Here is a 22,849-nt window from a genome sequence, read left to right on the forward strand (position 1 = left end):
GCACCTCCAGCTGCATTTACACAGACTTCAGAAAGGAATTCATTAAAAAAAACATATTTTTGGATGAGAAGGGTGTCTGTTCTAATAATATGGGCCATTGTGCTTTTGGGGTCCTCTAAAAAGTCTCCAGAAGAGCTCACCCCAATCAAAAATCATGTAGATATCTGGTCATTAACAGACATGAAATGGTGTATTACTGGAAGAGTTTTCAAAGTACATGGAGCCCGTCTGGATCATTTATGTCAACACTTAGGCAATAGACAAACACATTCCCGTTGGCTGATGTTGGCATGGCCAAACAAGCCCGCTATGAGGTTAAAAATTAACTTTGGGCCTTTATTGACCGCCTGTTTGTGATATTAAATTCAATTCAATGCCCAAACACATTTTCAGAAAATGAATCAGTCAATTTGTTTGATAATCAATTCATCTTCTCTGTCATTTTCCAAGTAAAAATCAGGAACATTTTATTGTTCCAGCTTCTCAGATGTGTGAAGCTTCTACCTTTCTAGTCATATCTAATAGTTGATTTAATATTTGTGAGATAATTACTGTTTGTTGAAACTACAAGTCATTTCAATATGTAACCTTGAGCTTTGAGAAATTATATTTTTACTATTTTCTTACATTTAACGGGGAAAAAAACGATTAAGCAATTCGTACGGAAAATAACTGTCTGATTAGTCGATAATGAAAATAATTGTAATGCCAATATCCCCCTATCCATTAATCATGGGTGCAAATGAGCAGTCATCAGATAAAAGCAGAGTACAACATCTTTATTTATGTATTTCATTAGCTACATCATACTTGACAATATGATTAAGGAAAGACTTTAACACGAATCAAATGGTAACTTGTCCTTTTCAGTAGACTCTGAGGTTGTGAAGGACTTAATTCTTAATGTTGGACTAGTACCACTACAGGCTTTGTGAAATGCATGATATGAGTACGTTTGTGAGATATAATATATTATATTGTACTTTGAAAAGCAGATTAAGAGGCAAGGGTTGATGAATTGATTCCAGCTCCTGTATCACATGACCAAGGAAACGGCATCAAAATGTAATTCTCCCGGAAGTTACCCATGCGACTTCGAGGCGCACCGGCTCCATACACCAGAAACATCGCATTATGGCCTCGCTCTGAGCCTCCTGATGCGACAGTTGTGTACATACCTTACCGGCAATCCGTCACCATCGACGCCTTGATCATGGACCTCCGGTCCAGAGGCTTTTTTCGGGGCCATCGGAATTGTCATTAGTGCTCCCGAATTACTATATTATTTGATTTTGAGCACTGTCACTTTTGCACGCCCGGGGATTTAAACCGAAGTGACAGTAGTAGCACTCACCCCATCTGCCGGTCAGCTAGCTAGCTAGCTCGCTAAGTCAATAGCCAAGAAGGGCATCACTTTTCTTTTGGAGTAAAGGACAAGGAAACTACAACACCACTACTTTCAGTAACAGAAGACTGACCAGAGGCTGATTTCCCGAGTTCCCAACATACTCTGTATTGATTCCTGGTAAGAATAAAACCATCTGACGGTAGAAATAATAGCTTGAAGTACACCCGAGCTTGGCTTCATTTTCGTCAAAGGCATTCAGGCTAGCTAGCTAATGCTAGCTGGTTGAACAGGCCCTACTGGCTGTCAGTGCCCATAGCTAGCTTGCTAATCTTGCCCAAAATGCTAAAATATATGAAATCAAATACATCGGAATGTCTTAACGTTAGTGAAAAGGTAGGTACTTAATATTGTGGCATTATTTGTAGCTGCGTGGCTAACGTTAGCTGAAATGACAGGTCCCTCGCTCTCGTGGCTAATCTTCAATTGGTTACCGTTACCACGAATGCTTCGTGTGTTAACGCTAGCTAGCTCTGACGCTTACTGTGATTTAAAGACGATTTTCGTAGAGCTGACGTGATGATTGTAATAGTTTGACAGAAAACCTGATGTCATTTGTTTTGTGATCATGATATTGGCTCAAGTTTGATGTCAGGTTGATGGTTTCATCTGCTCGCGGATCTGGCTGGGCCTGTAATTAAATCCACCTCGTAGGACAGGACAGGGCTGGGCTGTTATCCGACATTAGCTTCACTGTAACCTAATCGCTTTCAAGTGTTGCAACGTTATGGCTAGGACCGGCTTATTTGCTGTTCTCGAGTGTCGATGAGTCAACATGTTGTCCTTTGGCATAGTAAAACCATCAAACTGAGCTCTATGTACTTTAGAGTTAAATATGGACTCAACGTTCAGCCACGTAGCGTAACTATGCAAAATGTCTCTGGTAGTGGGACACGTAACGTCAGTGTTAGCCGGCTAGTTGGCTAACGAATCTAACCTGCTTCGGCCGGGAGTGCTGCCTTGTTAGCGGGCCAGTAAAATGTCCTTTCATCCTTTAACTTGACTACGACACAGTGGGGACATTTTCCGAGACTAGCTGTCACATTTAATGACAGTTCATAATACCGGTAGCCATCTCTGCTGACGGAACCATATGGTAGGTTAGTACGTTAATGCCCTGTCTAAAAGAAGCATGGCGTAAGCTAGCAGCTAGCGACAGTTCCTGTGGCAGCAGGTGGATGACACGTCTGCTAGTGATTCTCATCAGATTTGATTAATTCCAGTATGTCTTGTTATTCCAGCATACATACAGCCGTAATTAATATTCATGAGAAAACTGCATTCGGTTTTGAAACTGATATCGATGTGACGTAATTTGAGTGGACTATGTGCACATGTAGCTAGCATGAACAGGGGGGGGGGGGGGCATGGGAGCCACTGTTAACACAGTACATGAACTTTGACCTGAGGTATCCATTTTCTTAAATTCACTCGATACCAGACTAGTCCAAGTGATTTGGTGGCAGGCACATTTTGTTCAGGCATGATCATTTAGGAATGTGTGTTTTGTTTTTTGTAAAGTCCCTGTTTTCAAAGATTTAATATTAGCCAGCATGACCCCTTTTCTAGTCAGTTAGTTTTGGGTGGAATCCATTGCTATCTGATTGAGCAAGGAATCCGCAGATGATCTTGCAATGCAATATGCAAGTAACCAACCTTTTTGGGAGGAGGTGGCGTTATCATAGGCGAAACCACAGACCACACCCTCACTGTTGGTTGAATGATGCCACACTTGAGGTTCATGTCTTACTGTGTTGAGTAATATCTAACCTGTGTGACTGCAATTATCATATGTAGATAATAACTCTGAACTGAAAGCAATTTCCTCTCAATGTCTTTCTTTAACACTTGATGAATATGCCTAATTGTTCATCTTTTTTTTTTATATTTCTTGTTCCTCAGAAAGGCTGGCAACACAAGGCCACCCTAATGCAGAACCATAAAAGAACGTGAAATGAACAAACCACCACAGCCTATAACGGGACCTACGTCTGTCCCTAACCCTTCCCCATCCCCTGGATTGACACAGGTGAGAGCAGTTGACCTTGTAGAATTTAAGTTGTTTTGTTAGATTAAGGGTTTGGTAACATCTATTTTTCCTCCGTTCTCTCCTTTCAAAGGCCGCCTATGGTCCTGGCCAGCCCCCCTCTCTTGTTTTTGCGACCCCTCCACCTCCACAAATGAACTCTGCACCACAGCCAAGACAGGTAAAATTCATCGCCTGTTTTTGTGCCCTTTCTGCTAAAGCTTTTGCATTCAGTGTCCCAAGTGTGGTATATTTGACCTTGTATGGGAACCTTCCCATTCCTACTCTTTCACAAAGACTTCTGACACGGCTTCTTCTGCTACAAGGCTTTGGCTAAATCTTTGTGTGTGTGTGTGTGTTTTGGCCTATTTGCCTTGTTTCTCCTTGAATGTCAATCTTGACTTCTTTCCTCTCTTCTGCTGTCCTCCCAGTTTGCTGCAGGCCCCCGTACTTTACACCAACAGGTACTAACACCCCTCACTTTCCCTTACATCCCCACTGTCTCCTTAGTGTAATGCATGCTTTCAGTTCCACATGTTGGACATTTGGATGAGAACGCTGTAGTGTTTATTAGATGAGGTCACTCTTCCCGAGGTCCAGTAACATTGAGTTCTATATTTCATTCTAGAAATGCATATTTTTCAAGTTGTTGTCACAATGTTTTAATAGTAGAGTTCACCCAGGCCTTATTTATTCTTTATTTTTCCTGCACATAACTGTTTAATGTTAAAGTAAATTGATTTAAGGACCTGCAGCATGCTAACATAGTTTCATTGCCCTCAAAGTCATTCTTAAATAACTCAAAACTGGGACCAGCAGGACTTGTAGGAGATGTAACTTGCCGACCAGTACAGATTTGCATGTGGTTGCTTACTTGTTCATGGCTGAGATATTTTGCTGCTGCCTCTCATACTCTTCCTTCTTAAACCTTGTGATCTCAACCTTCCACATTGTCGCTTGTCTTCATTTTCACCTTAATCTCACTCCCTCTCTTGCTCTCTGCTCATGTGTTGCGCGGCTGAAGGGTGGATACAGAGCATTACAGGTAACAGCCTTTCTCTTCGTCCGTCTCCCCCCCCGCTCCCTTACCTTGGGCTAACCTCGGTGTAGCAGGGAGACATGACAGTCAGTACAATTTAGACTCGGTTGTAACCCAAAAACTGAACTTGCTGTACACTTTGGCAGTTGCTGTGCGTGCTTCCAGCTGAGGTTAGGAATGTGTGCGACAGGACACACACACACGAGCACAACACATGGGTTAGGACCACCACCCTAGTTAGGACACTAAATGCACACACAGAGCACCAGGTTGGCTTGCGCTGTGATAAACTCTTCATCCTTCTTCCTCCCTCGTCTGTTCTCTAGAGTTACTATCAGAACCGGCCAGCCATGGCCACCAGCGCTCCAAGGGTACAGACGAGTAGCGGCCCGCGACCTGTCGGACCCACTCACGTCTACCCGCCCAGCTCCCAGATGATGATGATATCCCAGCAGCAGCTGTCTTTTGCTGGCTCCCCTCAGGGTTACTTCATCCCCCCTGGACAGGTTGGTTCACATTAGTAATGACCCATTTGTTAAAACGACGCACATACGACTGGGCTTTCCAGTAACCTGCCGAAATGATAGAGTATATGCTCATCATATTAACGTACTAGCCTGAATACAAGATGATCTTTTATATACAAGCGGGGGTCAAGGTCTGCGACATGTTAATAACGGTTTGAATAGGAGAGAGTAATGGCTTCTACAGAGTGAGCGTTATTTGAAATTGTTTAGAAAGCCCAACTGGAGTTTCCTGATAGCTCATGTAGCTGGTTTTTGCTGCCACGGAGAAATTACATTTTTATGAAAATTGAAATGAGTCAAAAGCAATTTCCAGATTGGGGGCCGACTCATCTGTCAAGCAGCCAAGAATTCCCCGTGTCACAGAAAGTCCTATTGGGAAGCTCAATCTGTCTGCTTCCAAGAGCCTGATGGGAGAGTGTGTGAGCATGTGACTGATGCACACAATGAAGAATTAGATGCGTTTGAAAGCAAATTTAGAGGAGCTACGCAAATGTGTGAGTTTCTTATCTTCCAAAAACAGGTTTTAGAAAAGGGGTCTCGTCTTTTTTTGGGGCCAAAACAGTTCGTTACTGTGATTGACCGGACGCTCTATCAACTTAATTGTCCCATTTATTGTCGTCGTCTCTGACTCTTTATTTTGTCTCTGCAGTACCGGACCCCATACATGCCTCCTACTCAGCAGTATCCTGTGACCAGCGCTACAGCAGGCTTCTATCCGGGAACTAGCCCTGCTGAATACCCTGCGTATGGTAAGAGTTTATGACCAAGACCAGCAGCAACCAAGCACAACCATAAACATGGAGGGTAGTCGGTTAAAAGGGGCGACATCTTGAACACCAGAGTTTTACAGAGATTTTAAGTTGAAGCATGTAGTTTGAAGCCCATGTCCAATTTCACGCCCCTCTTTGCCCATAAGGTATCGCCGGGTGTGTCGTGGTTGTGCTTCGCTGGTTGGTGTGTTGTTAATGTCTTTCTGGGTCAAAACACTGCTGTATGTGGTGGACTGCCAGTTGCATGTGGTCTGGCTTGATTCTGCTTTGGCCTTCGGTGTTCTTTCTATCTGCAGTCTCACCGGACACTGCCTTACGGGTTCCATGAAATGACTTTGAGATAAGAATTTTGTTCTTTTGCTGGATGCATGTCCGTATAAACTGTTCGGGTGGGATTTGACATTAGGAGGGATCAAATTTGAATTTTTACTGAAAAGTATCCAGGACAAAGACCGCAGCCACTGCGCTCCTGCAAAAATTATGATTTTTATTGAAAGATATGCAAAAAAAAACAGTTGACATAAGAACAAGATGCATTCAGGGACACGCGTTGAATACGTTGTTCATTTCATGGAACCTTTTTAACACCCTGCTTCCTCTGAATCCTCTCATTAACTCATTCTGCATCTGTCTCTTCCTGCCCTCTCTCCTTCTTTCCTCCCTCTCCCGTCCCTCACTCCCTTCCTCTCGTTTGCTGCGTTGGTTCAGATCCCTCTCTTGCTGCGAGGGAGAGGCGGGGTGGTGGGGGGAGAGGGGGCGGGCGAGAGAACGGCCGTCTCTCTCTCCACGGTGCTCCTCTCACCTCCCAGCGCTACCCTGGTGAGTAGTGTGTGTGCTTGTGTGTTGGTCAGCAGGCTTTAGTGGCAACAATCTCTGTGGCACCTCCTGTCTCTGATAGCGTCGTAAATGTGTTGTTTTTTGGGTAACACACATCTTGACTTGTATATGCAAGTGGAGTACAAGGTGAAGGTCGCATACATACAAATTATTCATTCTACTATAGATATCTTACCTTCACCTTACCAACATGAATAATGATATTTTGGATATTTCTTTTCCCTCTTAATGATGATCATACCACCAGACAGTACGCCTTAATTCATGCTCACCGTGTCAGTGCGGTGTAGGTTACATCAGGTCGTAGGAGTGAGCCAATAACATAAAGGCTGAAAGCAAAAACGCACTAGCCCCTGAAATCAATCTCGCCCTGATTTACTGCTAAAGACCAGCCGCCCGCCTACACGGGGCCGATGGTGAGCTGTAAAGTCTGTCTGCAGATTTCCTGCTAGCTGGGCCAGAATTTCCACCGTAACAATTTCATATACTTCAGCTTTTTTATTCAATGATGTGTTTCATAGGATCACCGCGAAAGAAATCATGGATTGCAAGTTTCTTGATTTCTAATCATAAGATAGCAAGTACTGTTGTCTGTGTTCGCTCAATACGCGGCACGTAAACAGTCTGCTTCTGTCCAACCTTCAGTCTGGTAAAAGCTCTTTGTGTGGATTTGTGGTTTTATTTTCCTATAGGACTCTTCACTCCGTTTTTGCAACATGCGCTTTAAATTTTTATCCAATGTTAAGGTAAAAAAAAAAAATGAGTGACCTACACCATCAAATGGCCTTGCGGTGTTTCAGAAAAACATGTTGACATAGAATCTTTGGTCAAAGCTACGGGACACAGATCTTGTGACTCCCGGATGGACGGTTGTTTTAGTGTGAAGCTGCGACTTTAAGTATTTTCTTTTCATAAATGCTTTTATTTTTTTGTTGTTTCATTCTACTACTACTACAGCAGGAGCATACTATCCAGCTCAGCCGCAGTACTCCCCGTCTGTCCAGCCGGCATCGGTCATGATCAACCCCGCCCAGCAACAGCAACAGCAGCAGCAGCAGCAGCAGCAGCAGCAGCAGCAGCAGCAAGCCCCGCCTCCTCAGCAACCACCGGCGCAGTCACAAGGGCAACCAAAGAGGGAACGCAAACCGGTAGTGTGTTGCAACAAAAGGGCAGCCCGCCTCTTGTCTGAGGTCAAAAAAAAAATTTGAATAGACAGAAAGGAGTATTGTTTGTTCAGTGTGGAACTTTCCCTTTTACCTGAAAATAACAATAGTATTTATCATGATGGGTGGCGGCTATAGATTCGAAGTGACCGCATCCGTACATACCGTCTGTGTTCTAATGTCGGATATGTGTTCCGTGGAAACCTAACCAATATTTCCCCTGTCTCCTTATAGATAAGGATACGAGACCCCAACCAGGGCGGGCGTGATATCACAGAGGAGATCATGTCAGGTGGAAGGTCCACCACCACACCGACTCCCCCACAGGTAAGAAGCCTTCTGGGAAAACTCGTTTTTCTCCACTCATTTGAAGGGAGCATGGTCGTGTCCGAGGTTAAAGGCAGAGTTGATTGTAAGTCTTGAACTAATGACTTATGCTTGTGTTATTCTGGGATAAAGGTATAGTTTTAGAAATCTAAATCATCAGCTGTTCTGTACTGACGAAATGTACCGTTTGTGTGGAAAGTAGAGGACAGACAGTTTTATTGTTTAAAAAAATGTCAGGAATTTCGACTTTTGTTTTGTCTACATTGGCAGTGTGCTTATCTGACTGTGCTGTCATTTTTCCAAAAGTGGAACCAAAATGTATTCACAGTTTAATGTACTGATCCTATTTAATTACACATAAGAACACTCTGATTTAGAAGAAAATAAATGACATATGGTTGGTTCGTATGAACAAAAGACACAGAAAATTGTCAGCGCTTAGATATTCTTTACTCACCAGCTCCCAAATCATTTATTTGATTGCATGTTTTCATGTGTGTGCTAACATCCTATCATCAGCGCAGCATAAATCTAGCACTGAACAAACGGTACGGAGCAAATGCACACAAATATGCACTGGTGTTTTGAGCTGTGGTTATACTTTCAGGTTATTTTGCCGAGTGTATTGAGTTACCGGCTGGGTTGGACAAAAACAAAATGCAACACAAACAAAATACACAAAACACAGGACCAGTTGAGTCTCAATCAACACGTCTTTGAAGCAGTTTTGACTGAAAGTGACAGTTATTTAATGACTACATTAAACTCGTATATTTAATTCATAAAATGGTTGTATATCTGTGTATCAGACCTAAAGAAAACGCATAATACTGTCTTCTGTAGGCCTCCGCATCAGATTTAAGTCCTGCACAGACCAATGGTGAAGTTACACAGCCGGCCACTACAGTGACTAGAAGAGGTGAGTACAGTGTCTCACTTTTGGTTTACATAAAAAATAAAAGATGCCTGTATTCCACATATTCCTTATTGTGATTATTTCATGTGTTTCATTCACCAGATGAAAACACTGAGCCCCCTGCTAGCGCTGAAACCCCACCACCTCCTGCCACAGCGAATACAGAGCCTGTGGAGGAGGCCAAACAGGAAACGGACCACCAGATGACACCGCCTGCTGAGTCAGCCGCACAATCTGTGGTCCCGACAGCTGCTGCTGAAGTGCCATCCCCTTTGAATGAGGACCTGCAGTCTCCCTCTCCCCTCCCTGCAGCAGCATCTACTACTACTCCTGCTGAGGCAGAAAATACAGTCCAGACTAAAGTTGGTGACACGGTCGACGCTCCTGTCTGCCCTTCAGCATCGTTGGCACCACAAGAGGCGCCTGTCAAAATGGAAGAACCACAGGCTGCCCCAGCTCCAGCTGAGAAGGCACCCGAAAAGGAGGAAAAGAAAACGGAGGAAGTGAAGGAATTGGAGAAAGAGGAGCAGGTGGCCAGCGCTAAATTGGAGCCCGCAGTTGAGGTTGCTCCAACAGTTTCTCCCGTTAAAGAGACGAAAGCAGAGACGGCTATGAAGACAGAAACTGAAGTCTCTCCGCCTCCACCCTCTGCGCAGGAACCTGCTGCTCGACAGACCCAGACCGCCACCGCCCCGAGCTCTGAACCTGAACCCACGCCCGCTGAAGCGGCAGAGCCTCTTCTCTTCAACGGCCTTCCCCAGGACACAGAGGAAGTGTCTGAGGAACTGTCTGAGGAGGTGGCATTTTTAGACACTATGCCCCTTGACAAGCCGGACGCTTCTCAATCTCAGGAATCCACACCTGTGGCTAAAACGTCAATGCCTGCCCAGGAGGTGGAGGAGGTGGAGGAGGTGGAGGAGGAGGAGGAAGCAGCAGCGGAGGAGGAGGAGGAGGAAGCAGCAGCAGCAGCAGCAGCGGAGGAGGAGGAAGCAGCAGCAGCAGCGGAGGAGGAGGAGGAGGAGGAGGAAGCAGCAGCGGAGGAGGAGGAGGAGGAGGAGGAGGAGGAAGCAGCAGCAGCAGCAGCGGAGGAGGAGGAGGAGGAGGAGGAGGAGGAAGCAGCAGCAGCGGAGGAGGAGGAAGCAGCAGCAGCGGAGGAGGAGGTGGAAGCAGCAGCAGCGGAGGAGGAGGAGGAGGCAGCAGCAGCAGAGAAGGAGGAAGCAGCAGAGGAAGCGGCAGCAGCAGAGGAGGAGGAGGAAGAAGAAGAAGAGGAGGAGAAAAAAGACGAGGAGAAGAAAGAGAAAAACGAGGATGCCCCTCCCGCCTCTGTCAGCTGTCCTGCAGAGGAATCCACTATGCAAGGTAGGTGGAGTGGATTCCTGGCTTGCATTTCTGATCGTCATGTGAGTTGTGCTGGATTCTAATGTCAACACCGTGTCCTTGTCTTGAAGCTGCAACGTCTGTGCCAAAGAAGAGGAAGAACATGAAGGAGTTGAACAAGAAGGAGGCCATTGGAGACCTCCTGGATGCCTTCACAGAGGTGTGTAACAGTCCAGATGACAACATGAAATTAACACGAGGTCACGGTGTTCAAGTGTCTCAGCAGTTTCAGCTGTATCAATAATGTTTTTTAGGATATTTAATACCAAAACAAACTCTGACGGGTAACTGGGTTATCATAATACTTCATCTCTTTTTGTTTTTGTGCCGCAGGAGCAAGAAGCCAAGCCTGCCCCTGAACCCTCGTCCACTCAGGCCGACCCTGTCCCTGTTGCTCCACCTAAACCTCCCGCCGAGGTTCCAGATGAGACCTGGGAGGAGAAAGAGGACAAGCAGAGCTCAGGACCTAAAGCCACACCTGAGACAACTGACCAGAAATACCAGTACAAAGAAGGTATGTTGTGATTTAAGAACGGTCAGTTGCTCCTGCTGTTTTGATGTACACCTGTAGCTATGGTTGTTATGCACACAAAAATCTAAATAGAGGTGCATAAAAAACAAAATATATATTAAAAAAACATGTCTCGTACCTTTTTCAGAGCAATGGAAGCCGATAGACCCAGAAGACAAGAAGCGGTACGACAGGGAGTTCCTCCTGGGCTTCCAGTTCATCAGTGCCAGTATGAACAAACCCGATGGACTGCCCACCATCAGTGACGTGGTCCTGGACAAGGTAATGTCATTCATGTGGGACATTAAGGAAAAATAATATATTGAGATAGAGGCTACATGGAAGTTTTTGTTAAGCATTTTACTGAACTGTTGATCTCATTAGCGTAACTCGTTTTTGAATATACAATGGTGATTGTTATAGAGGATGAGGAAACTTGACGTCCATCTTGTCTTGTCAGTGTTTATTGATTTTTTTTATGGACAAACTGGTAAGTTTTCCTCTTTAACTCCAGGCGAACAAGACTCCAATGCGGCCTCCTGACCCAGCTCGAATGATGAATGTTGGTCCTGACTTTACTCCCTCGTATTTGGGGAACCTTGGGAGCAGATCGGTGGGAGGACCACGAGGCCCGGTGAGGAAAAGTCTTGACCCTTTTGATTATGGCAATAATAATAATTCCTTGTTTTGTGCCTTGCAAAAGCATTCACCCCTCTTGGCATTTCTCCTATTTTGCATTTCAACCTGGATAATAAAATAGATTTTTATTTGGATTTTAATGTAATGGACCGAAACAAAATAGTCAAAATTGGTTCAGTAAAATGAAAACGAAATAAAATAAATGTTCACAAATTCGAAACAATACATTGCTGAATTACTTACTTGCTTTTTTTTATATGTGCATTGCTGGCCCCTCTTCTCTTTGGTGCCATATTCTTTACATTTTTACTAACTGACTTAATGGTGCTCTGTTTAGATTAAGTGACAGATCATGTGACACTTGCACGCTGGTGGACTTTATTTAACTAATTATGTGACACCTGAAGGTAATTGATCGCACCAGATCTTATTATTATTAGGGGCTTCACAGCAAAGGAGGTAAATGCGTATGCACAGACAACTGTTGAGTTTGTTTGTTTTTTCATTTTACTTCACCAATTTGACTTTTTTTGTGTAGTTCCATTACATCAAAATTCAAATAAAAGCCATTTTAATTCCAGGTTGTAAGGTAACTAAAAACCACCAAGGACTGTGAATACTTATTCACTGTATTTGTGTTGTTGTATAAGATTTATTTTCTAAATGTGCATCCCTCTCCTTCCTTTTTAGCCGCCTGGCCCACGTCGCTCCCAGCAGGGTCAGAGGAAAGAGCCGAGGAAAATCATCCTCAGCAGCATGTCCCACGGCGAAGACGTGCAGCTCAACAAGGCCGAGAAGGCCTGGAAGCCCACTGGGAAGAAGTCCACTCGAGGCCGCGGCGCGGAGGATCCCGAAGTGGAAGACGACGATCCCGAACAGGCCAAGACTAAGGAGCTGTTCAAGCGTCTGCGCAGTATCCTCAACAAGCTGACCCCTCAGAAGTTTCAGGAGCTGATGAAACAGGTGACGGACCTGACGATAGACACAGAGGACAGGCTGAAGGGAACCATTGACCTTATCTTTGAGAAGGCCATCTCAGAGCCCAACTTCTCCGTGGCCTACGCCAACATGTGCCGCTGCCTTATGGGGGTAAGTCACCGATGACACTGATGAAGCACAATCTCACACTAGTTTGTTTTTATAATTGCATGTTTATAGTCGGCGTTTTTAAGCCATATAATTATCAGCGACATGAAAAATGTGTACTCAATAAAAATGTTAAAGTGTACTCGATGTTTTCCTCCTCCAGTTGAAAGTCCCCACCTCGGACAAGCCAGGCGTTTTTGTGAACTTCCGCAAACTGCTGCTCAACCGCTGCCAGAAAGAGTTTGAGAAGGACCAGGACGATGACGAAATCTTTGAGAGGAAGCAAAAAGAATTGGAGGCTGCCAAAGAAGTAAGACATGAGCTCTTTTTACCGTTGCTGTCGCAAGCCACCACAGTGTTGTGTTTTCGACTAAACCGGTCTCGTGTCTGCCCTTAGGGAGAGGAGCGGGAGCGCTTGAGGGTGGCGCTGCAGAGCGCCAGAGACCAGGCCCGCCGCCGGTCACTGGGTAATATAAAGTTCATTGGGGAGCTCTTCAAGCTGAAGATGCTGACGGAGGCCATCATGCACGACTGTGTAGTGAAACTACTGAAGAATCACGATGAAGAGTCTGTGGAGTGTCTCTGCAGGCTGCTCTCCACAATTGGCAAAGACCTGGACTTTGAGAAGGCCAAGGTAAGTAAAGCGTGAACACGCAAACATTTTACACATTCGGCCTCCAGGAATGACTTCTTTTTTTTAGTATTCATGATTCATAAAAGCTACTTTTTATGTCTGTTTCCCCGTTAGCCTCGTATGGATCAGTATTTCACCCAGATGGACAAGATCATCAAAGAGAAAAAGACCTCATCCAGAATCCGCTTCATGCTACAAGACGTCATAGACTTAAGAAGGGTAAATATTAACGGGATATTGTAATAAAGAGCCAATATCAGGCATTTATGGTGGTGACTAATGCTTAGAAATATTCCTGAATGAGCAGAATTGTTTTGTACAGCGCGTGATGTAATCCACGGGGATTATGAGTTGCGTGGGAGCCATGAATGTAGACATTAAGGACGTGCGTTGGAGCGGTTACAGACTGTTTGATAACCATCTTCCATTTCTGATCGACAGTGTAGCTGGGTGCCTCGTAGAGGAGAACAGGGTCCTAAAACGATCGAACAGATCCACAAGGACGCAGAGCTGGAGGAGCACAGGGAACACATCAAAGTCCAGCAGCTTATGTCCAAGGGAAGTGGAGGAGGCGGCGGAGGAGGAGGAGGCGGTAGGATGGGAGGGAACATGGGGGGCCGTGGCTCTCACACACAAGGAGGCGGCCGGAATAGCCAGCCTCAGGATGAGGGCTGGAACACGGTGCCCATCTCCAAGAACAGACCCATCGACACCACCCGCCTCAGCAAGATCACAAAGGTAACGTCCACGTCTAACACGGACAGTTTCACTTGGTTTATTTATTTTGTACCCAGCTTCAGGTTTTCACTGACGCTTGTTCATATATTGTCAAATATAGTGTTTGTGTTTTGGGGTGCACTGTAAGAAATCCCTCCCCGTCTCGCACACTTATTCTGCCGAGTCACAAGCCTTCACAATTAAACTGTCTTCAGTTGAACCTGATGATGTGCGACTCGCCTTAATGTGTATGCAACTTGTGTGTTGATGTAACTTGTGTGTTTCCCTTTCAGCCTGGTTCTCTGGACTTCAACAATCAACTGTTGGCTCCAGGGGGGAAAGGCATGTGGGGCAGCTGGGGCAAAGGCAGCAGTGGAGGAACTGGAGCCAAACCAGCAAGCGGAGAGCCGGGTAAAACACCTTTTTAAAAGAAACAAAAAAAGAAGTGTACTTTTAAGCTGTTTTAGTGGTTGGAGAGTTAATCTTTCCTGTTCCTTTTTTAGAGACTGGTCGTCCAGCTACCAGCACCGTCAATCGCTTCTCAGCCCTGCAACAGTCCGGTTCGGTGGCGGCTTCAACTGACTCAGATCGCAGAGCTCCTCAGAGGTATTGTCTACTTTATCTTTTTAAAGATTAAATAGCCTGTAAGAATTTTTTTGACACTTCCGTGTTTGTCCACGCAACCTGAGAGCAACCAGTTTAAGATTAGATTGGAATGCGCAACATTGCGAAACATGTGGACCTTTTGTGTCACTTGCTACCTTTAGGTCGAGCTCCAGCCGCGAGCGTGGTGGCGACAGAGAAAAGGGTGACCGGGATCGGTTCGATCGCAGCGAGGGACGAGAGGGTCGTGACGGCCGGAGCACCCCAAACCAAATCACCAAGAGAAGCTTCAGCAGAGAGTCCCAGGAGCGCGGCGGGAGGACCGGCGACCTCCGGGCCTTAACTGAGCCTGTGCGTCGCGTGGCCAGCATGACCGACGATCGGGACCGAGGAAGCCGGGACCGAGGAAGCCGGGACCGAGGAAGCCGGGACCGAGGAAGCCGGGACCGAGGAAGCCGGGACCGAGGAAGCCGGGACCGAGCCAGCCGGGACCGAGCCAGCCGGGACCGAGCCAGCCGGGATCGAGCCAGCCGGGATCAAGGAAGCCGGGACCGAGGAAGCCGAGATCAAGGAAGCCGGGACCGAGGAAGCCGGGCCAGGTCTCCAAGCAAAGATCTCCAAGGTGAAAAACCCACTGAGCAAAAGTGAAGATTTGATATGGATATAATGGTATAAAGATGGAGGAAAGGCTGTGTACGCACAGAGATTGGAATACTATTTAACTCTTATTGTGACGTTTTTCCTCTGCAGTTGAGCGTGAGAGCGCTCCAACTCCCCCACCGTCTCTTCCAAAACCTGCCTTGAGTGAAGAGGAGTTGGAGAAGAAGTCGAACGCCATCATTGAAGAATACCTTCACCTTAATGACCTGAAGGTACAAACATGACGCCGCGTAAACTCTCATTCAACACAGTGAATTGTACTTAAACGTATGCTCATTATCGGGCTTAACCAGCAAAATGCTTGGAATCTGAATCCGCTCTGACGGCCGTTATTTTGTGCGTCCTCTTCCTCCTGCTGTAGGAGGCATTGCAGTGCGTGACAGAACTCAACAGTGCCTCGCAGCTCTATGTGTTTGTGCGGACCGGCGTGGAGTCGACGCTGGAGCGCAGCACCATTGCTAGAGAGCGCACGGGCCTGTTTCTGCACCACCTGGTCAAGGCTGGGTTATTGCCCTCAGAGCAGTACTACAAAGGGTGAGCTTTAACGGATTCAAAAGTCACACTGCTTTTCCAATGTCTGAAACGTTTTTTCACCTCTAGTGCATTCTGATTTACTCCTTACAGACTGAGAACATTGAACTTATTTGTGATTCAAGTGAGATTGAATGCTGTGTGTTGTCTGGGTCTGTAGGCTAGAAGAGACCCTGGAGGCTGCGGAAGACATGGCCATAGATATACCTCACATCTGGCTCTACCTGGCTGAACTCATCACCCCCATGCTCCATGAGGGAGGCATCCCTATGGGACAGATCTTCAGGTGAGCTGGAAGTCAGCAAAAATGAAATGCGTCTGAGCAAGCCCAGTTTCTGTACATTGTCGTCTGTCAGAAGCTGATACCTTTAACCCGTTCCTCTCACCAAGAATTACATCTTTATTCTTATTCTTTTTGGATTTTTTTTTCACTCAATGAGACGTAGAGCAACATTTTCAGGGCGTTTGGGTGTGGGAACTTTGACACCGATTTCACGCATGCAGCTCAAAAACTTCAAACATCTTCTCCCAAATAATACAGAGGTGTTTGTAGTTACTCTCGTCCGTAATTCCTTCTTCTTCACTTTTCCTTTCACAACACTCAAACTTTATTTCTTGGCGTTGAGTATAACTGTGGTTTTTAGCAATATATGAAACAGCTGAGTGATAGAGTTCATGGAAAGTCCGGAGCATAATTCAGCGTGTGTGTGTGTTGTGTCTTCAGGGAGATCTCCAAGCCTCTCGTGCCTCAGGGGCAGGCCGGCGTGCTGCTGGTGCAGATCCTCAAGTTGCTCTGCAAAGAAATGGTACGTCCTTCACGAATCCACCCGCTTGAGTGCGAACTTTCACATCCGTTTCATTTCATTACTCATTATTTAATGTTTTTACCACCCGTCAGACCCCGAAGAAGGTCGGGGCAATGTGGACCGAGGGAGGCCTGAATTGGAGCGATTTCTTGCCCGAAGATGAAGACGTCAACAAGTTCGTCACTGAGCAGGTCTGCAGGCTGAAGTAGTTCAAGACAGTGAAACACAAACGACTAAAAACAACCTCTTAGGCTGTTTTTGGGGGTGACGCATGTTTGGTGGAGGCATTGGGGAAATAACATAAAGAGAGACAGTAAGCTCTCATACAGACAAGGCTTTGAATGAAATTCCGTCATACAATGTGCCAATATTTGCCTTAAGTATCTGTTAACTAGTTTAATTGCAGCAAATTATTGACACAAATGCCGACCTACCGGCAATACACACTTAACAAAGAATTAAAAGCCAACAAACCTATGAACCTCTTCTTTGTTTGTTGCGTGATTTAGAAAGTGGAGTTCACCACAGGAGAGGAGTTGGAGTCGAAGGAAGTTGATGAGAAGAAGGTCCTCACTGGAGAGGAGCTCGGCAAACAGCTGGAAAGACTCTTCCAGGACAAGGCCAACAACCAGCGCATCAGAGACTGGGCTGAGGTGTGTTACACGTACCGGTGGTGTGGCTCATGTTCTAGTTCAGACATGGATATTCCATGTGGATCATTCCATATATAAGTTACAGGAGTCTTTAAAGTTTCCCCTGTTCAACTGTTTTGTTCTTCTTCTTTTTTTCAGGCTAACTTGGACGAGGAGCAAACCGCTTCCAACCAGTTTGTACGAGCATTGATGACGTCAGTGTGTCAGTCTGCCATCATATGTAAGTATGACCCATGCGGCATGTGGAAGTAAAGGCTGTTGGCAGAAATGTGTCTTTTGTGTGTTAGTCACCACTGTTGGCCTGTTCATCTCACAGCGGCGGTATGAGTTCTTCATATTTAACACGTTTTAGTGTTATGATACATCGATGTTCCGTGATGATTAATCGCACCAACGCAAATCACAACATGGGATACAAGACAGTCGGGTCCCAGTCTCTGAGTTTGCCTCTCCTTGTTTCAGGTGACACCCCGTACAAGGTGGATGCACGGCAGATCAACCAGAGGGCCAGTCTGCTGCAGAGATACCTGTCTGATGAGCTGAAAGAGCTGCAGGCCCTCTACGCCCTCCAGGCTCTGATGGTGCACATGGAGCAGCCAGCGAGTGAGTATTAATCTAATGGGAGGGGGGCCAGCAGTAATGTGCTGGGGCTAAACGCACAGAGGTGGACAAAATAACAGATACCTTGCCATGCAGTAGCCCGCCACAAACATTATCGTGTTTTATCACCACCAGCAAGCGGCACAAACTCAACTGTATGAACTTTTTCCACCTCCTCTGCAGCAAACTGTCTCTCATTACATTCAATGCCAGATCAATACTGACCTCTGTCTCCCGTCTCCGTAGACCTGCTGCGGATGTTCTTCGACGCCCTGTACGACGAGGACGTCATTAAAGAGGAGGCCTTCTACAAATGGGAAACCAGCAAAGACCTCGCGGAGCAAACGGGCAAAGGTGTGGCCTTGAAATCAGTCACCGCCTTCTTCACCTGGCTCCGCGAGGCCGAGGAGGAGTCCGACAAGGAATAAAAGACAGAACTGAAAGCTGCCGCCCCCCCCCCCCTCAAGGCGGGCTCTGCAGGCGGCTGCAGAGAGTCACAGACAATATTGCCAGAGAGGCAGACTCAAATCAATCCTCAATGAGGATATATCTTATTTTATTTTTTCTTTTCGTTGAGGGATGGACTCAGAAAACAATCATGTCTCTCTACCCCTCCCTCTCTTGCTTCCTCATTATGTCCCCACAGCAAGTGTCCTCAGCAAATAAACTTGAAAGCTGACGCAGCGGGATTGCTTGTTAACGAGGTGTGAGGTATCCCACGTTACTACAAAACTCTTTTTCTCACAAGAATACAAACCAACCGGCTGCTTTTTATGGTTCTAGATAATTCTAATGCCTGACATCCTATCTGATCTGCAAGCGTAAAACCACGTGGTGTAGTGGGTTCCCTGATACGTGGGTATCGTCATGCCATAATGTGTGTTCAATCCAAACTCGGCTCTTATGTCTTTGTCCCTTACTGGAGTGTGCAGCATGACTGAAGTGTGTTTCTATTAATGATACAGTGGACGAAATGTCGATAGAAAAAAAAATGTACATGAACTCATCTTGATTTGATGGATGGAGTTTTTAATGCAAAGGTCGTCTCTTTTCTCTTCCTGTTTCCCCATCATGAATTTCGGGAGGGCAGAAACACGGATTGGTGTTGACCTTTGACTACTTAGGGGTGGTCTTAATGCTTCCTTTAAGCCATCCTCTCCCATCCCCCAGTAGTGAACCACACTGACTCTTCATCTTTACCTCTTCTATACTTAAACCCGAGCTGTCGTAGAGGACACTTAATGACCCAATCACCGGTAAAACTTGAAATCGACAGAAAATTGACTTGATGAAAATATATAAAGTTACAAAAAAAGAAAAAAAAAACACAGAAATGATCCGAAAGCCTTTTCTACTTCAAGTGGAAACTTATTTCAGGAGCGTTCTGTAAATATATAATAATTAAAAAAAACGTTTTTTTCCGTTTTATTTTTCAGAAATGATAAATTGCTGATGTAATTGCAGTGTATACTTTTCCAACAGAAACAGCAGTTGTCCAGATGCAGAGAGGTGCTTTAGATAATCCATTGATTATTAATTGTGGAATTTTGTAAATATTTTTTTTTGCTTTCTTTATTTAAGAAATTATTGCTTCTTTTGCATCGGAAACTGGAAAGATGAGGTAATGGAGCATTGCAAATAAAGGACTTCTTAAGTTGCTGAGCAGAGTTTTGCTTACGTCTGTCTGACGCCCCTGTGATTTGAATGGTTGTGTGTGTGTGTTTATGGTTGTTCAGAGGACTGACCTCATTAAGGGGATTGGTTATCAGCCATGATGTCACCGATGCAGTAAAACTATGAAGCACAATCCTATGACGACTTCAAATGTCTGAAAGGAGTCCATAGATATACAACATGGTAGAAAACTGAGAAAGTGAACACATCCTCACAGGAGGTGGAAGCTGAAAATGTTCAGCATTTTTACTCGATTACTTAAATATCAAAATAGTGTGTTGATTAATCGGCTAACAATTTCAGCGTTAATAATTTGCCTGCTGCTCCAGATACAATTCAGCACTGTTGCAAAGACGTTACCTCAGTTTGTGGTATTTCAATGAAACAAAATTATTTAGCAATATGCTCCATGTAAAGGAAATGGGACATTAAAAATCTTTAAACTATATATTTTCTCACAATGTAAGATAACCGTCTCATGGCCCATAAAGAGTAACACTTGGTTCAACTCCTATTTAGCATTAATAAACATATAGGCTATACTTTTAATAAATGATTCATAATACGTTACAAAGTAGTTAACATATAATTTTAAGTGTTTATTATTGTATTGGTCTAAGATAACTCAAATTGTAAAGCAACCATAACTGGATGCTTGTGAATGAACATAATGAATGACAATATAGTGAAACACTGTTTTAAATCATACAATAAGTGTCTATGAGAAGTTCTGGTTGTTGAAATAATGTACATTAACAAACACCTTAATATGTCCTTTGTCTTCTTACTGATATAAATAGTTTAAGTGTTTGAAATACCACAAACCAACAGAGTGGATGTGGGGCTGGTTGGTAAGGGTTGTACGCACGTCTCGTTTTATTTTTAAATAAGTCTTGTTCTGGGCTACATAACTGGACAAATAAGATCACATTGGCATGATGGCTGTTTTTTCTTTAAATCACGAAATTATTTTTGGATCTTTCCAGCGTTTTCCGTGATCTCAGACTGCAGTAAATGTCCGCATGTCCACCCTGGTGCATGCGTCCTGTTGAGTCTGTTCCCCAAATGACTGCAGATGTGTGCGGTAACGTTTGTTTATAAAAAAAATAAAAATAAATCAGCTGCAGTGCTTTCCGGGGCCAAACCTGCAGGTTACTGTATCTTGATCTTGGTTACATGGGGAGGGGGAGGGAAGTGACATCGCCTTGCGTTGATGACGCTCGCCATCGGGAGGCATTTGGACAGCCTATATGTAACCCATATACCGAGCAACAAATGGTGCGTCTGTGCTGGAGACCCTGATGCTGGACTTTGAGAGATGTTTCCACCGACTGAGTGGCATTAATGATCCACTGCAGAGCCCGCTGCAGGGGGACGAACCGCGCGCTATCATCTGTTGATCGGATTGGAGACAATTAAAGCGCATTATCATGAGCCGACGCGGTCCGATTTACAGGTAGGTACCGAGAGTCGTTGAGAGAGAAAGTGTGGGGGGGAGGTGTAATTACACGCACACGAGCATCGTTAGCGCCGTGGAGGTGCGTATGGAGGGCAGCGTCTCTCGGCATCTCTCCCGTGTTGTTTATCCGATGCAGGTATGAAGCTATTGGTATGCAGACGGAGACTTCAGAGGTTGCCGGGAAACCCGCTGCTGCATCCGCGCCTCTCGTGCGTTATTTCCCCCATAATTGCACGCTACAGGCCTGCACCGATCAATGGCGGGGTGATGCGTTGTTCAGTCGTCAGTGTGTCGCTTCTGTTGAGAGAACCAAAAACACCATCAGCACTGCAGCTCCCTCCATCCATGCCAGGTACAAGGTGTTTTTAGCTGCAGTCAAACTGGCTTTACTCGATCCCACTTGTTGGTCAAGTCACACCACTGGCTGTTGGACATGTTTAGTCCATGTTCCACGTCAAAAAGGCGCACAGCAGTCTGCCTCTGCAGGGGGTGGACGATATAATCCAAACACCTCATATAAAGAAAGGACTTTAAGCAACTTGATTACAGTTGCAAACGCTGCTACACATGTTAGGATTAATGCCAATTAGCAGCAGTTGCCAGCTGGCAATCAGCGTGTTGAAGTGGGAGTTTTTAAAAGCAACATCACACAATTAAGTGCTCCAGAGAGGCAAAATCATGTGCAGGTGGGCTGGTTTAAAAAAAGGGCAAATATCAACAGTCAACTAATTATTATTTCCATTAGTGTTTCATTTGTCATTTATTCTTCTATAACTTTAGTCTTTAAAGGTTTAAATAACTATTTAATACATTTTTTTGGGTGGTTATGAAATTAATATTTTTGTTGTCATATGACCCAATATAACAAGTAATTTAAGACATCCAAGATGTGTCTCAGGAGGGAGCGATGCAGAGCTCCACATGTGTTTATCAGTGTTGAGCATGGGGGACGTCTGCAGTGCTCCCAGATGTGTTTTGCAGCTGAAGCTCAGTGTTTGAATGTCACCAGAGCTTCATATCACTGCCTCCCAGCGTTCTACCTGCCTGTGTGCCTCTGACACACGTTTACTGTCATTTTTGACTCTAATGTAAGCCTTTTAACCACCCGTCAGGAGCCTCCTCTTCCTTAGCTGCTTTGGGCGCCGTTCTGCTTAAGGATATCTGTCAAGTCATGCGCGTGCTCACAGTTGTTTTCAGGCAACATGTTTCCTGCTTGTTGAAAAGACTCACCTGCCCTAAAAAGGAGACGTATTCCAAGCACCTCCAGCTGATTTAGCTGACCCACCAGGGTCCAGCTGCATAAAAATAGACCTAGAATGTGTCTTGAATATATAAGTCAGCTACAGACACGTAAATGTACCTGTTGAGCAAAGCTTGCCTTTGACTGACTATAATGTAAGACTGACTGAGATAGCCTGTCGCGCAATTCATCAAGGGTGAAATAAGACACTTCACAGAGCAGAAAATAAGCTAAAAATGATGAATAAACAGTTGAAACAGTTTGCAAAAATGAGCTTAATAATGCGTAAAGAGTAGAAATAGGTAGCTAAAGGTTAGCTGGATTAATGGTTAAATAGTTGGCAACCTGACTGATCTTCTAACAATTTGATGCCATACAGAGCTCTTACCTCAGGCAAAGCCAGGGGGAGTGGTGACTAACTTTCTTCCCTCAAATTCATTCAGTCTTAATATTTATGCAACAGACAGGCTTAATTAGGCTAACGTCAGTCTGACCTGACAATCTAAGACCACCCTAAGGTCGAGACTAGTCGTAAACTAAGTTTATGCAACTGGACCCAGATCTACTTGGTGACAGTCGTGTGTGAATTTGTTTTGGAGGCGGAGTAAGGTGAGTAGAAATATCACTTTTATTAATAAGGATCAGCAGC

The 22,849-nt window shown here is 45.0% G+C and overlaps 1 protein-coding gene across 5 annotated transcripts; it reads left to right on the forward strand.

The window, feature by feature from the left end:
• The first annotated feature begins 1,054 nt into the window (after positions 1-1,054).
• Positions 1,055-19,486, forward strand: eif4g1a (eukaryotic translation initiation factor 4 gamma, 1a). Of its 5 annotated transcripts, none has more exons than XM_076097127.1 (32): positions 1,055-1,525; positions 3,308-3,434; positions 3,526-3,612; positions 3,863-3,895; positions 4,797-4,976; positions 5,647-5,746; positions 7,562-7,755; positions 8,002-8,094; positions 8,938-9,013; positions 9,113-9,921; positions 9,958-10,369; positions 10,459-10,547; positions 10,721-10,901; positions 11,047-11,180; positions 11,413-11,532; positions 12,228-12,626; positions 12,787-12,933; positions 13,021-13,257; positions 13,372-13,476; positions 13,699-13,995; positions 14,268-14,385; positions 14,478-14,580; positions 14,742-15,199; positions 15,328-15,449; positions 15,599-15,771; positions 15,929-16,054; positions 16,493-16,574; positions 16,667-16,765; positions 17,084-17,227; positions 17,366-17,447; positions 17,690-17,830; positions 18,074-19,486. In XM_076097127.1, the coding sequence occupies exons 2-32, from the start codon at positions 3,360-3,362 to the stop codon at positions 18,253-18,255; spliced, it is 5,598 nt and encodes a 1,865-aa protein (XP_075953242.1). In that variant the 5' UTR covers positions 1,055-1,525; positions 3,308-3,359; the 3' UTR covers positions 18,256-19,486. The 5 variants fall into 5 exon arrangements, with proteins under 5 accessions (XP_075953242.1, XP_075953243.1, XP_075953238.1 ...); XM_076097128.1 differs by having other exon boundaries at positions 10,030-10,369; XM_076097123.1 differs by having other exon boundaries at positions 9,113-10,369.
• Positions 19,487-22,849: the final 3,363 nt, after the last annotated feature.

This window comes from Anarhichas minor, unplaced genomic scaffold, assembly GCF_050575085.1.
Source record: "Anarhichas minor isolate MPS153535 unplaced genomic scaffold, ASM5057508v1 ptg000024l, whole genome shotgun sequence".
In the NCBI taxonomy this organism is placed as follows: domain Eukaryota; kingdom Metazoa; phylum Chordata; class Actinopteri; order Perciformes; family Anarhichadidae; genus Anarhichas; species Anarhichas minor.